At 38.0% G+C, this 14,544-nt stretch overlaps 1 protein-coding gene across 3 annotated transcripts in view; it reads left to right on the top strand.

Moving 5' to 3' along the window:
• Positions 1 to 11,823, top strand: part of dnajc6 (DnaJ (Hsp40) homolog, subfamily C, member 6) — a 36,892-nt gene extending 25,069 nt beyond the window's left edge. For 2 of the 3 annotated variants that reach the window (XM_028444563.1, XM_028444561.1), the window contains exons 12-19: positions 1,790 to 2,158; positions 2,250 to 2,393; positions 4,717 to 4,818; positions 4,902 to 5,033; positions 5,826 to 6,194; positions 7,004 to 7,152; positions 7,256 to 7,432; positions 8,371 to 11,823. In XM_028444563.1, coding sequence (XP_028300364.1) covers positions 1,790 to 2,158; positions 2,250 to 2,393; positions 4,717 to 4,818; positions 4,902 to 5,033; positions 5,826 to 6,194; positions 7,004 to 7,152; positions 7,256 to 7,432; positions 8,371 to 8,472 — 1,544 coding nt within the window. In that variant the 3' untranslated portion in view covers positions 8,473 to 11,823. The remainder of the gene's footprint in view (positions 1 to 1,789; positions 2,159 to 2,249; positions 2,394 to 4,716; positions 4,819 to 4,901; positions 5,034 to 5,825; positions 6,195 to 7,003; positions 7,153 to 7,255; positions 7,433 to 8,370) is intronic. The other variant, XM_028444562.1, reaches the window with a different exon arrangement.
• The last annotated feature ends 2,721 nt before the right edge of the window (positions 11,824 to 14,544 follow it).

The following is a 14,544-nucleotide window of genomic DNA, read 5'->3' as shown; positions in this document are numbered from 1 at the left end:
AAGAAAATCAACCTGTTTGAAATCCTGGTCGCTCCTCATGAGGGTATTGCACTGTTGATGCCTTGCCACGGAGCGGCTTGCCTCAAACTCTCATGCATGCGCGAACACCGTAGGACCGCTGCAAAATGGACGGCCTGTTCCAGGTCCATCACATTGCCGCCTTTTCTTTTTTAAAGCTCTTTTTGCTGAAATTTAGGAGTGTCTACCCACTTCCCGGTTCTTCTTCTTCTGTTTTATTGGCGACGCTTCAGAGTTATTCTTCTTCTTCTAATTTTTACGTTGCATTTCTGGAAACAAGACCCCGAGGTGTCATGTATGGACGTAAAGTGTGAGCAGTCAGTCAGAGTGTCGGTCCGTATAGTGTCAGAACATGAATCCTGAGCTACAAACATTCGGACTCTGCATTTGAGTCGCACTATATAAGCTGGAGCTGAGTGCAACGATTGACAAAATCGCAGCGTATGCCCGCCTCAACCCTAACTGTAACAATAACCCCTAACCCTGAACCCTGCTAAACCCCACTAGATATAAATAAAATGCCAACATACCTCCAAAGGTGTCATAATTTAGCGAATTACACTTAATGACCACCTTCATGACACCTTATTCATGCTAATGACAGCATAATGTCTACCTTATGCATAAAACTTCAAGCAAAGTGTTACAGAATATTGTATGTTTAAGGTCAAAATGTCTTTAACCCATCGGTTTATAATAAATGCGTGAGTTCTCACACCTACTGTTTTGTTCCTGCAAGACGAGATGGAGGGATTGGATCTGGAGGGTAAGACGAGTAGATCAGGGTTATTAGAGCCTATTCATGATACAGGTTATACAGTGACTACAATTCAATTTAGATTAAATTGATAGAGACTCTTTACATTAAAAGGGCATTTAATAATTGGGATATTTAATGCTGTCTGTCAAAATCTAACAAAAGGCCTCAAAATCATTTATTTCGGGTTATTATTATATACAGTTAGAGGGAAACTTCTCAATCTGGCCACTACGCACATATACAAATCCACGTCAACAAATGTTTTCCTTTTTTTAAATGAAATTTTTACTATTTTCAAAAAAGTACATAGCGTTGTGTATTATTAGAGGGGAGTATACAGAGAGGACAGATAACTTGCATATACAGTACATACTGCAATATTGAACAAAGGATAAATAAATGACGGATCAAAATAAAGCAATCAAGACTACAATAAGTTTGTCCCTCTGTTCTCAGTCTTTACAACACAAGTATGCATAGAAGAAAAGTAGAGTAAAATACACCCCATTTATCCCATACCCACCCATCCCACTCCGAGGACCCTTGGAATAGGTTTAAAAAACAATAAGTGAGACGTTGCTCTCAGTTCCTTGCTCTGTGAGCCGTGGATTACACACCAACACTTCATGAAGTCCTGTATAATTTGTAAACTGCAAATAGATTGAGACACTGACACATAGATTCACTCCGAGAATGTATTTTGCTGCTGTAATTGAGACGCTTCCTTTAGCACAAAGCTTTGCAGACAAGTAGTGCTATATTATGTTATGGTTTGATTTATTCAGACAAGACTGACAGTTGGCAGTTGAAACATGATCTAAGCAAAATTCAAAGCAAATTTCCTGAAAAAAGTTGTCTGAATAAATGAAACCTTATTATGTTGTTTTGAAAAAAGAAGACAAAATGAACTTGTAATTAAGTAGTACTATAGTTGTAGCTTTTTGGAGACCAGTGAAGTCTCTCTTCTGACCCACATGCTTTTTTATTCTGTCTTTTTCTGTCACTTTGCAGAGCCGAGCCGACCCCAGGGAGGTCCAGATGGGCGGAGCCACGGCGAGGACAGTGAACCATCAGACGATGAGATGCTCTCTCTCTCCAGCCAGCGAAGCAGCCTCAGCAACGCCCCACAGAAACCAGAACGTCCTGCATCAGCACCAACCGCCCCCGCACCCACCCAGGAAGTGGATCTGCTAGGGCTGGATAGAGCAGAGATGACGCCTCCCTGCTCGTCCAATCAGCCCACAGCGGGTGTGGCCGCTGACCTGCTGGGGGACTTGTTTGGGGGCCCAGCTCAGCCGACCAGCGGGTCGTCCTCTGCTCAGTCCACACCGCATAAAGTGGCCTCTAACACTGCCTCGCCCTGTCCATCTGCACCACCAGGTGAGACAGTAGAGGATGTTTAAAGCCACGCCCACTTTTGCCCTCACACCCATACATCAAGGAACGTGTTTGTCTTTGTTGTTGTTGTCAGCTTTCGATCCCTTTGGTGCTGCTCCGATGCCCAAGCCTCAGGATGTGATGGGTTCGTTTCTCGGACCAGGTAACGTGGGGCAGCCAGACCCCTTCCTGCATGCTGCTCGCTCTCCATCACCCACCCTGCAGCATTCAAGCCTGGGTAAGGCACATCTGCGCTGTTTTATGGCACCATATCAGATAAGAGCGCTATACTTTAGGACTTTATGTCAAAAATATGCAAGGTACATTTTACATTAAAGCTGCAGTATGGAGGTTTTTTTTGGCATAATTAGGTAAAAAATCCATAATCCCCTTTGAGTATATTTTAATTTAAAGTGTTCTGAGTGGACAGTGGACCTCTTCTCCTTCTCATGGCTTTATATTTAGGCTTCAGCCAATCAGAGATATTACTACAAACAGAGTGCTCCATGAGCTGTTTTCGGGTGTTACTATTGGCTGCCCGACTAAAGTCGATACGCATTAACATCCTCTGTCGTAAAATACTATGGCAAACATTCCAGCAGGAAAAGTCTCCATAGGGGTGTTAGGCACAGCAGATACACAGTAAAGCAAGCGGAAAAAGGAGGACCGACGTGGAGAAGCAACAGAATAAAGGCACAAACATACTAAGGCAGAACGGACTCATGGAGGTCCGCTTTGAGTCTGAGCAGACCTCTGTGACTGTGCAGGGTCTGCTCCATTTACTGGTGTCAGAGGCAGAGTAAGAACAGACGGGATACATTGCATGTAAACCTAAGAGAAGCACATTCAAGGTGGAGAGATCAGACACAATTCATCTTGCAGTCTTGTTGCGCAGTGATGTTCTGATGATCTGTTCTTAGCAGCAGCTAAGAACACTGCTTTGTAGTGGGGGAGGAGCTCCCAGCCACAGCAGCTGCTGCTTTAAAGGACAGTAACTACAGAGTGATACATGCAGTCATGTCAGAGTCTCGAAAACACCAGAAAACTCTCCAATAACAGTTAAGTTAAAGTCCCTAGATTTGTCACTAGTCTCTATTGAGAAAAGAATCATTAAGAGCTCCACTGTGGGAAGGTTCATGAGGATACTGGTAAAGGATGATAGGTTTTGAAACAGGGAGGGGAGGGGGGAACGTGGTTGTTTCTATACAAGTCTCACAATTCTACATACTGCAGCTTTATGCCTATACATCTGTATGTGAATAAAGTCCTTTTAAATTGAGATCCATTAAGCAACAGTGTTCCATTCCACTGCTTATTTGCTTGCTTTACTCATTCCCACCTCATGCAGCAGCTTTGAAATCAATCATAACAGTAATGAACTCTTTAATGTATATTTCCACCACCTGTGCTTTCTTTTTTAGTATAATCCAGAAAACAGCACTAAAACTAGGCTGAGCTAAACTGAGTGGATTTGATGTTGGTTTGAGTTTAAATTAGATTCCCTCTAAACCTCTAAAACATATAGGTTAAAGGAGCATAGGGCAGTATCTAGAAATCAGACTCCATAGTGGCACCACCGTGGTTAGTGTAACTGTAGCCATCAGCCATGCCACCGCGGGAACGCGCATCAAATGTTTGTTTATCACCAGAGCACAGCTGATTGTAAATGACTGTGGATAGAGGATGGATACCCGACCGAACCCTGTCGGGATCCGACGGCACCGGACGGGTCGGGTTCGGACAGAGAACTGGTGGTTGGGTTTGGTTACATAGTGACCAGCGTTCTTCCTTTCCTTCTGCAGCAGCTGTAGCACTGAGTAGTGCAGCTTTAACCACAACGGTGATAGTTATGATTCACTGAGCAAAGAGAATAGAACAGAGAAGGGTCATTTTAAAGGAACACACCGTTGAAACATTCCTTTTACTGCACAATAACATTGATTATATTTATCTTTGATACATGGATTATGTAAATAGATCCGATGGTCTCTTGTGTGTCTCTTGCTTATGTTTCACTTCAGCTTGTTACCCGTGCGCTGATCTGATGTTGACATTATCAGTTGTTTGTTAATGAAATCGGTGCTTACCACTAAAACAAACGTACATATGTCATTTCTTTGAGAAAATAAAGAGGTTTTCACTGTTGGACCCGATCCGCACTCTAATTGTGACACGGTTATTTATTTATGTGTGGAAACACTGTGCTTGTCTTCTTTCAGTCTCCAAGCTGTCTTCTTCTCATTCTTTTTTATTTCCGGGGTATTGGTACGCCTCTCCAAGCTGTCGTGAACGCGCATCAACGTCATTTGACGTCACCATCAGCGTCATTTGACTTCACGTCCGCAGTGTTCGGACCCAAAACATTCTTAAATTAATGTTTATTTTTTCTCAAATCCTGCCTTATGCTCCTTTAATTAGGTGGACTTTTCAAATTTCATGTGAGAGTGATGGAAATATTGAGTTAGTTATAATATGTGGGTGGAACGTGAAATCCATTCATCAGTTGTTTGTATGGTAGCGTTCATGATGCCTTTCTGACTAATCTTTAAATGCTCCGACAGGTCGAAGCTCGCCCGTCCCCCCCACCACCCCATCAGTCAACATTCAGCAGCAGAATGCAATGGGAGGATGGGATTGGAACCGACCTGCCACTACTGGCACAGGTTCGCCCAAACACAGCATCACACACAATAATGACCACATCAGTTCAACCGCAGCAGCACTGATCGGTTTGTTGAATCCACAGGAGGAGGATTGGGTCGGGACAGCCGCTCAGCCACTACCAGTCCCACCAGCTCAGTCCACAGCACCCCCACGCACCAACCAAACACCCTGGACCCGTTCGCTGACATCGGAAACCTGGGGGGAAGCTTTGGAGGTCAGTCTCTTTCACTTTTGTATCATAGCTTTCAGTCCAAAGTTCTTTTATTTTGAAAGGGCATACATTTGCATCCCCTGGAGTGGCTGCATGCAGCCAAGAATTTGACAAAACTCTCCAGAGGCATTTTTAGAGCATGCACAGCATCCCAAACACACTTTACACCAGTGGTTTTTAACCTTTTTTGGATCGTGACCCCATTTTGATATTAAGAATTTCTGGCAACCCTAAAGGCATTTTTATTTTCTTGAATTACTTTTTGATCATGTGATACAGTATTACAAAAACTGCATTTTATTATATAATAATAATAATAATAATAATAATAATAATAATAATAATAATAATAATAATAATAATAATAACTACATTTACATTTGACAAAGTGAAAGAATAGAATACAGTTGTTTAAGATTGTGTGTTTTAATTTGAAAAAGAATCATTTTAAAAACAATTCAATTGTATTTCTAATCAGTATTTTTAATATGTGACTTGTGGTAATGTGGTTGTCTCAATGTCTTAATGTAATGTAATTCTACACATGTAGAAAAATAAGAAAGTTGTATTTTTTACAAGCCATTAATAAATTGATGCTTACTTGATTGCAAAGAATGTATTTCCTTTTTTGTACAACCTTTGTTGTGTTTGTTTTATTGCTTAGCTTGAAATAAATTAACTATATTATACTCTGGTATACTATTCTATTTTTTAATATATTTTTTACTGTATTTCAATTTCTTTCTGTAAAAATATTTGTTTGATAAAACAGTTTTATTTATATCCCTCTATCAGGAGGATCTGGCTTCTCCAGCAAGCCCACCACACCCACTGGAACAACGCCGTCCTTCCCTCCAATGGGCTCCCCATCCCGTCCCCCTCCATCACCCCAGCACGCAGGCGGTTGGCAGCCGCAGCCGCAGCCTGGAGCCAGCTTCTCCTCATGGCAGGCTGGAGCTGGAGGGGGAGGGGGAGGGTGGCAGAGTCAAGGACAAAGTCCGACTCCACCTCCTAAACCCAGCCCCAGTCACAGCTCCATGCCCCACACGTCGCCCCAGAACCGACCCAACTACAATATCAGTTTCTCTGCGGTGGGAGGAGGAGGAGGGGGAGGGGGAGGGGGAGGGTCACCCAGTGCAGGGGCCAAACCTCAGACTGGAGTCGGTAAGATGAGTTTCATACTACATACATAGAAAATCTTCTAGTTTGTTTTATTATTTTTTTTTTATTATATCTTGATTTTTTTTTTTTTTGATTCATAAAAAAAAAAAACTGATGCTGTTTTCAATTTACAAATTGCTTTATGATAGAATAATAAAAATGAAACTGGCTCTTGATGTTGTATGACAATGTTGAAAGTGTATAATGTGTTCTTTTTGTGTGTATTATAATCAAAATCATATAAAGAATAAACATAATTAATTTATTAATAGCAGCAGCAATGGTTAGAACAGAAAACTGAAAATTAGAATTTTTTTCTACTGTAATCTAGGAAAAGGGGTAATAAGTTTATGCTTTCACCCACGGCCTTTTAAACATCAAAAGTATGTGTTTGTAGTAATATATATTATTATTATTATTATTATTATTATTATTATTATTATTATTTACTGGAGGGAAGCAATCTGCATCAAATATTTTGTTTATTGTAATATTGTTTCTTGTATTATGGCATTTGCAATCTGTTCAAAATAAAACAGTATAGGGTTGTTTTTTAAGCTCAAAACTTAATTAATTGTCCCAAATGTTCTTGTCAATGGGTAATATTTATTGTGCTTTCATATTTTTTATTTCGATTTTCAAGGAGGTAATAGAAATGTAATGTGTTTATTAATACAGTTATATTTATTAAGGCAATAAAAGATAATTTCCTCTCTTTCAGCAATAGATACAATAATGCAATACAGCCTTTTAATTGTAGATATTGAGTGTGTGTTGCTGTATATTGATTTTTATGATGTTGTTCTTTTAAGGTTCAAGAGCCAAACCGTCAGATGCCAACTTTGATGACCTGCTGTCTGGTCAGGGCTTTGCAGGGAGCAAAGATAGGAAAGGACCTCGCACTATAGCAGAGATGAGGAAAGAGGAAATGGCCAAAGAAATGGATCCTGAAAAAATAAAGGCAGGAGCTGCAGTCTTGTAGTTGTTTTCCTATGACATGATTTAAACATGAACGCTCATTAAAGATAAAAATTAAACGCAACAAATGCTTGTTTTTGTCTCAGATTCTGGACTGGATCGAGGGGAAGGAGCGTAACATCCGTGCGCTGCTGTCCACCATGCACACGGTCCTGTGGGAGGGAGAGAATCGTTGGAAGCCTGTGGGCATGGCCGACCTGGTGACTCCTGAGCAGGTGAAGAAGGTCTATCGCAGAGCGGTCCTGGTGGTTCACCCAGACAAGGTGAGAGTGACCATAAGAGGATGAAGTTCAGCTTTAAATAATTATAATATCAAACAAAGACAAGGAGTATGCTATGCGTCCTATTCAACTATCAGCGTCACTGTTAGGGGTGTGCATTGTCATGAATCTGACGATTTGATACATACACGATTTGCATGCCATGAAAAGACATATCTTGATACTAAACAATACAATATGTATTGCGTTATCAATAATTCCAAATTTCACCTTTATAAGTACAAAATGGCATGGAATACAATTGATTAAATTTTTTTTTACTTGGGAAAACAAGTCAATGGTAACTAACTGTAATTCAACTATTATTATTATTATTAATATTATTATTGTTATTATTATTATTAATAATAATATTCATCATCATCATCAAATTTTATTTGACAAAGTGAAAGTATAAAATACAGTAAGATTGTGTGTTTTAATTTGAAAAAGAAAAATAATTGAAAATCCGCATTATTTTTTTAATCAATTACTAGACATTTCAGACGACCTCATTTAAACTCCAGGCGACCTCTCATGGGGTCGCGACCCCCAAGGTTAAAAAACACTGAGTAATGCACTGTGGAAGCAGAAAAGCCTGGTTTCATTGAGAATGGAAGGCTTTGCTTTATAAAAAAAAAAACCCTTATCGCTTATTTATATTTTTTCTGTACTGCTATCTGCCAATATCTATTATTTATTTATTTTTTTCCCTTAGTTTTCTGTTCTGCATTTTTATATTTATTTTTCATGTTTGCTTGCTCTTTGTGTCTTTGGCTGCTGTAACATGTAAATTATCCCCACTGTGGGATAAAATAAAGTATAATCGTATCTAATCTACAGTCTACAGAATGAAAGTAACAAGTCGATCATTTAAAAAAGACAAAGACGCTGTGTTAATGTGCGTGTGCTCAGAGTGTGTCTGTCTGTGCACCATACAGGCCACAGGACAACCCTATGAACAATACGCCAAGATGATTTTCATGGAACTGAATGATGCTTGGTCAGAATTTGAAAGCCAAGGACAAAAGGCTCTTTACTGAACAGACAGTGAAGGAAGGACGCCCCCTGCTGGTTACTGTATCTGAACTCCTGGAGGTGCTACTGGCTCCGTTCTACAGCTCCAACAACGTGCTTCATCAACATCTGCCCTCAGAACGTCCACCAGACGACAAAGCTGACCTCTGACCCCGGACCAACAGTGTGACTGAGAACATAACTCTCTGCAGCTCTGATGTAACCTCCCCACCCCCACCCCATTTCCTAGTGATCTACATCTCTTAACTCTCCTATTATCCTCAAATATTACATATTTTATCCTTGGGGATATTTGCCTCCAGAAAATGATTTTAAGAAAATTGATGGGCCAGGTTTTTGTTTTCAGGCACTTTGTTTTAGGGATTGTCCCGATACAACTTTTTCACTTCCGATACGATACCGATATTGCAACCTTGAGTATTGGCCGATACCGGTATTGTTACAATGCGATATCAGCACGTATCATACATACTTTTATTACTTATTTTGTAGTGTGGAATGTTAGAAAAGGCTTGATCGGAGGCTTGAACTTATCGGAGCCCTTATATCGGATATTTTAGATGCAGTCAGATAAAATCCGACTTTATCGGACCAATATCCGATATGGATCGTGACACCCCTACTTTGTTTACTTGTTGAATACATAAATAACCCCTTGATAATGAAACCTTGACCTGTTCTCTAGCGCCACCATCAGGCCAAACTTTTAAATTAGAATGAATAGTTTTCGTCTAAACTTACTGACAACATTAAATACCACAAGCGTGTGAACCCGATTGGCTGTGGCGATGATATGAGCTTTCCTGCAGCGCCACCATCACGTCAAACTTTCAGTTTTAGAGTTAGTGTATATTGAAAATCTTTCATCCAAATCTTTACTAATTTGAGGTGCACTTTCATGACTCTCATAAACATATTTAGTTACTTATTTTTGATCTCCTTTTATGTAACATATTTGAGGTTTTTCACTATAAAGTTTCACTCACCGTCCCTTTTTTGTTATCCGGGCTTGGGACCGGTAGTGACAAAGTTAGAGTATTTTTTGTTTGTTTGTTTTTTGGTTTTTTGTTGATGTTTTTTTTAGGAAAAGTCATGAAATATGAAGCAAAGGAAAAATTGTCAACTACTATTTTTTTAAATGATAAACATTGAATGGGGTCAAATTGACCCCAAGGATACTAGGAGGGTTAATCTCATGTTGAGTAGCAAGTATGATGGGATGGTATCGCTATGATGGCTTTAAAATCAAGGTCAGCTTCTACTGAAGGAAATCATCACCTGCATCACATTAACAATAATTACAGGTCTAATCATTGTGATTTTCTTTAAATATTCAATGTTTATTTCTTTGGAAAACAACAACAATATACAAATCCAAACAAAATAGAATAACAAATATTTTTCCAAGTATTTGATATGAATGATATTATCCTCAATGATTGCACAAGATACAGATTAACTTTTAATGTTACATTTTTCATTTTACTCCCCGATTAAACCTCATGAAATAAACCAAAATGATCATTCAAAATGTCACTTATTAAAACTTTGGTTGAAATAATACCCAGGGATTATATCCACACCAGCCTAATAAAAGCTGCTTTGATCCAGAAATAATCAGTATTATTATCCTCACCTGTCAGTGTCAGTGTATGTCTTCAGTTTGACTCGTTTGTAATCACAAATTAAAAAAAAAGCACAAACTCATCTCATTTTCACACTTTTGTTACTTATTTTCAGATCTATAATGTGCAGATTTGTCTGTGAACGTATTTTGAGGCCATGGTATTTCAATGACCAACAATTGTGTGCTTCGTTGTTTCCTGATGACTGTGTTTGCAGCTGATACAATGCAATAGGAGTTTGTGTGTGTGTGTGTGTGTTTTTTACATTCTTTCTTTCTTTTTTTTTTTTTAAATAACTGTTGTCATTGGTGCATATTTTGTTTATTGTTTACTTTCCTGAGACCTATATGTTGTTGCACTGACATTTTTATTTATTTCAGGAACTTTAAAAAGAATACAGGTTCTTATCTATCTTTTCATCAACACACACACACACACACACACACACACACACACACACACACACACCTAAAAAAAACAACCACAAAAACCCACATTTTTTCCAAAGCTGCCAATGTAGTAGAAATCAGTTTTGTATCATACACTACAATTACTCATTTCTCTATTAGTTTTACATTCTAAGTTAATTAATCATTAAAAAAAAAAAATTCATTTAAAAAAAATAATTGGAACAAATGCAAATGTTCAAATTTGATCTTATTTTTGGTGCTTGTCCGATTATAGATGACTCAGCATATGGTAAACCATTTGCTAAAAGTTGTTTCTGATGCTAAAATGAGGCTGAAGATAAATCTTCTTAATAAATGGGTGGAGTTTTAACAATTACTGCATTTAATATGTTGCGGTTTAATTTATTCAGACAACTTTTTTCAGGAAATTTACTTTGATCTCCTGACATGTTTCGACTACCAACTGTCAGTCTTCTTCAGAGGCATCTACTGATTGCTTTGACGTATCCTTACAAATAGATACATTCCTAATTGCTCTGATGTAACATACATCAAAGCAACATGTTAGGAGATCAAAGTCAATTTCAAAGTAATTTTCCTGAAACAAATTGTCTGAATAAATAAAACCTTAACATATTATTTAAAAAAAAATGAAGACAAAATGAACTTGCTGGAATAATTACTGCATTTCTTTACACTCATGATCTGCACCCTTGTTTTGTTGGGTCAGGTCCTCACTTTCGGATGTTCATCTGGCTGTAATCTCGATACAAAATATGGCTGCAGTAGGATGCTTGTTTCCTTGAGTGATGTGAAACCCACAGTGGATTATGAACCTTTTAAACAAAAAAACAGCTATGACTGAAATGGGATCCTGAACAAGAAACTGCAGTTATTGACCTCTGGGATGTTGGGTCGCAGCCCTGAAAACAGGAACAAGGGGGTCTGAAAATGGATGGATGGATGGATGAATGGATGGATGGATAGGATGTTGGGTGCAGTGTGTTTCTGCTCTATTTACACCTTAAGAGTCATACATGTGTGAAAAAAGACTCCAGGCTATGTTAAGAAATGAATCTCTCTGATAATATATATACTGTATATATATATGTAAATGGAATGTGTGTTGTTTGAAGTCTGTATGAAAGTGATCTGATTTGGATACTGTATGTCATGTGTTTGCCTGTCAGCTCTTCAACTATAGCTAAACTGTGTAAAAAAACTGTTTTTCTTTTTTTTCAGTTTTGTTGACCCTATCAGGGTGTACATAGAGATAAAGTGCAGTAGTGCACAACAATAAACTGTCAACAGAGGCCCATTATAGAGGTTCATGTGCATTTGTATCATGTATTACCTCTTTTGAACACCAGAGAACAGCAGAACATCAACACATGACTGGGGATGGTTTTCATATGATGGATCACTTTACATTATATGGTAGAAATCTTGAAAAAGTTTACATTTTAACAAATATAATCTATAATGCCATTGCTTTTTTTTTTTTATTGTTTTTTTACAAGTAATATGTCACTGCAACTGATAGAGAAGAGTAATAAGCCTCGATATTATGAATAGAGGGTTTACCCGGCGCGTCATCAAACTGGAAGTCACCATATTGAAGGTACTCAGCAGGTAAACAATTCAATTCAACTTTATTTATATAGCGCAAATTACAACAAAGTCATCTTAAAGTGCTGAACAAAATATAAAGTCCATAGTCAGAAAGAAAGAACCCAACAAGATCCACATGAACAAGCATTTAGCGAAAGCAGATCCCGAACGGGGGCCGAAAGGAAATGGTGAATTATTACCGTGTTTTTGGCTGTACCTATCAGTCAGACCGTGAAAAACATTTGGAGTTTTATAGACTGACAAAAGTTATAACAAATCAGGGAGAACAATGTTAAAAGTGATCAGAGGAAAGGAGGCGCTTGTGGCTAGCGAAGCTAAACCGGGATCGACGAGGCAAAAACCTGGACAACATCCGAATTTGTTCGGCCAATTTCTTGTCAGGCAAGTGATTTGTTGATTGCAGCAGCTCTTAAAGGTGCAGTCTGCAACTCTTATAAAAGTGACTTTTTGTCATATTTACTAAAGCTGTCACCATGTAAGGACAGCTTTACATCAAACTAGTAGTTTGCGTGGAAAAAAAACAGGCTCATTGAGTCCCTGCTGCTGCTCCTGCAGCGTTTGGCTGATTGCCAGAATGCACCACGACCGAGCAAAAAGAACCAATCAGAGCCAGGATTGTGTTTAATGGATTATCTGACAGCTGTTGCTCACTGGCCCCGCCCCTTTCCTGGAGTTGGAGCGCCGTCTTTTTTACAGTGTATGGTGTGGAGGAGTAGAAGATGGAATTGGTGACTTTTCTACTTGAAATGTAATTATTGCTACTTGATTTGCAAAGTGTGTGGCGCGCCCCCTGGTGGGGAATGGAGATATAATAGGTGGGGTGCGACAAACAGGAGGACATTTTCAATTTCATGCCAAATGCCTCTCTTCATTGACAACAAAGATCAATAACACTAAACAGAAATGCCGACACACAAAGAAAGTAATGATGAGAAGCATAAAAATGTAGCATAAATTTTAAAAAGCATAAATTTTTTAGACTAAATTAGATATGCTGATATGCAACCAGGAACAAAATGTAACGTGGAACTCAAGTGCAAAAATAATGATTTACTTTGGCGTGTTCTTCTCATGGAGTGGGACAATAAACAAACTTTCAATAGTTGACTTAAAAAAATTATTTCCTTTACTTCCTGTATTTTTAACCACTGCACAAGTTTTTTACTACTGTACAAGTTTTTTTTTGCAGGTGATTGGTTTGATTTAGTTTTTGATTTATTGTGAAATATGATGTTACTTGTTCCCTATTAGTTCAATATATTAGAAAATGTGTTATTTGTCAGTATTATTTGCGAGGCTTGAGCTTTTGCCTTCGTTTAAAATGGGGAATATGCAAAAAATAAAAGGTATGAGAGTCACTGCAATAACCCAATGACATCTTCAAAAGTAAGAAGTGGTGTTGGGATATTGGGAATTGAATCTAAAACTAGAAAATAGTTCACATTTTCTTCTATCTTTGATTTTTCCAGCACCAGCACAAATGTACAGACAAGTTTACAAATGGTAAGTTCTGCACTGATGTGAACAAAACTAATTGAGAGACACCTTACCTTCTAAATAATAATAATAATAATAATAATAATAATAATAATAATAGTAATAGTAATGTATCCTTTATTAAACACCGTAGTGAAACCATAGTGAAATTGTTTTCTCTGCATTTAACCCATTTTCAATTAGCTAAATAAAATTTATGTATTAATAATTAATTGATGTATTTATTTATTTATTTAAAAATCTATTAATCTTTTAATGCCTGTTGTGATGCTGTTGTTGAATGTGGCCTACACTTCTTTTTTCAGCTTCAGCTTTAGTTTGTGATTTCCAGATAGAAAAAATCACAAAAAACAGTATTTTTTCCTTTGACAGCACGGTTATTATTTGTGTGGTCAGTGATAAATGAGGATTGTCGGGACTAAATTCCTTCTTTAACGCAGCTAATGCAACACACTTCATGATTACTTTCACTTAAATGTGACCAGACAGAGGTACATGAGTGAAGGAAACCTGGATAACATTTTCAGTGCCCGAATATCCAGTAAAAAATGTTAGGTTACATTGAAAATAACCCAAATGTGCATGTGATTCATTGTTATGGTGTCCCTCTTTACTTTTTCGTCCCTGCTGCTCACTTTGTGTAAGTTGCTGACACACTTCCTGAAGGGAGATTCACTTCTGATGAATGTGCACCATTATAAAGAGTTGACATTTTGTTTAGTGTGATATCCTACACCATTAAACACATAACGGAGGAGCAGTCATCCAAAGATCCAGTTCTGATTAAACATGGATAGTATCTGATATATATATATATATCGATATATATATATATTGATATATATATATATATATATACTGTATATATATATATATGTGTGTGTATATAGTGTTGACCTTCGACAGCACGTGC

This window comes from Gouania willdenowi, chromosome 4, assembly GCF_900634775.1.
Source record: "Gouania willdenowi chromosome 4, fGouWil2.1, whole genome shotgun sequence".
Lineage (NCBI taxonomy): Eukaryota > Metazoa > Chordata > Actinopteri > Blenniiformes > Gobiesocidae > Gouania > Gouania willdenowi.
Note: the sequence above shows the minus strand (reverse complement) of the source record. Positions and strands in the feature narration are given on the sequence as shown.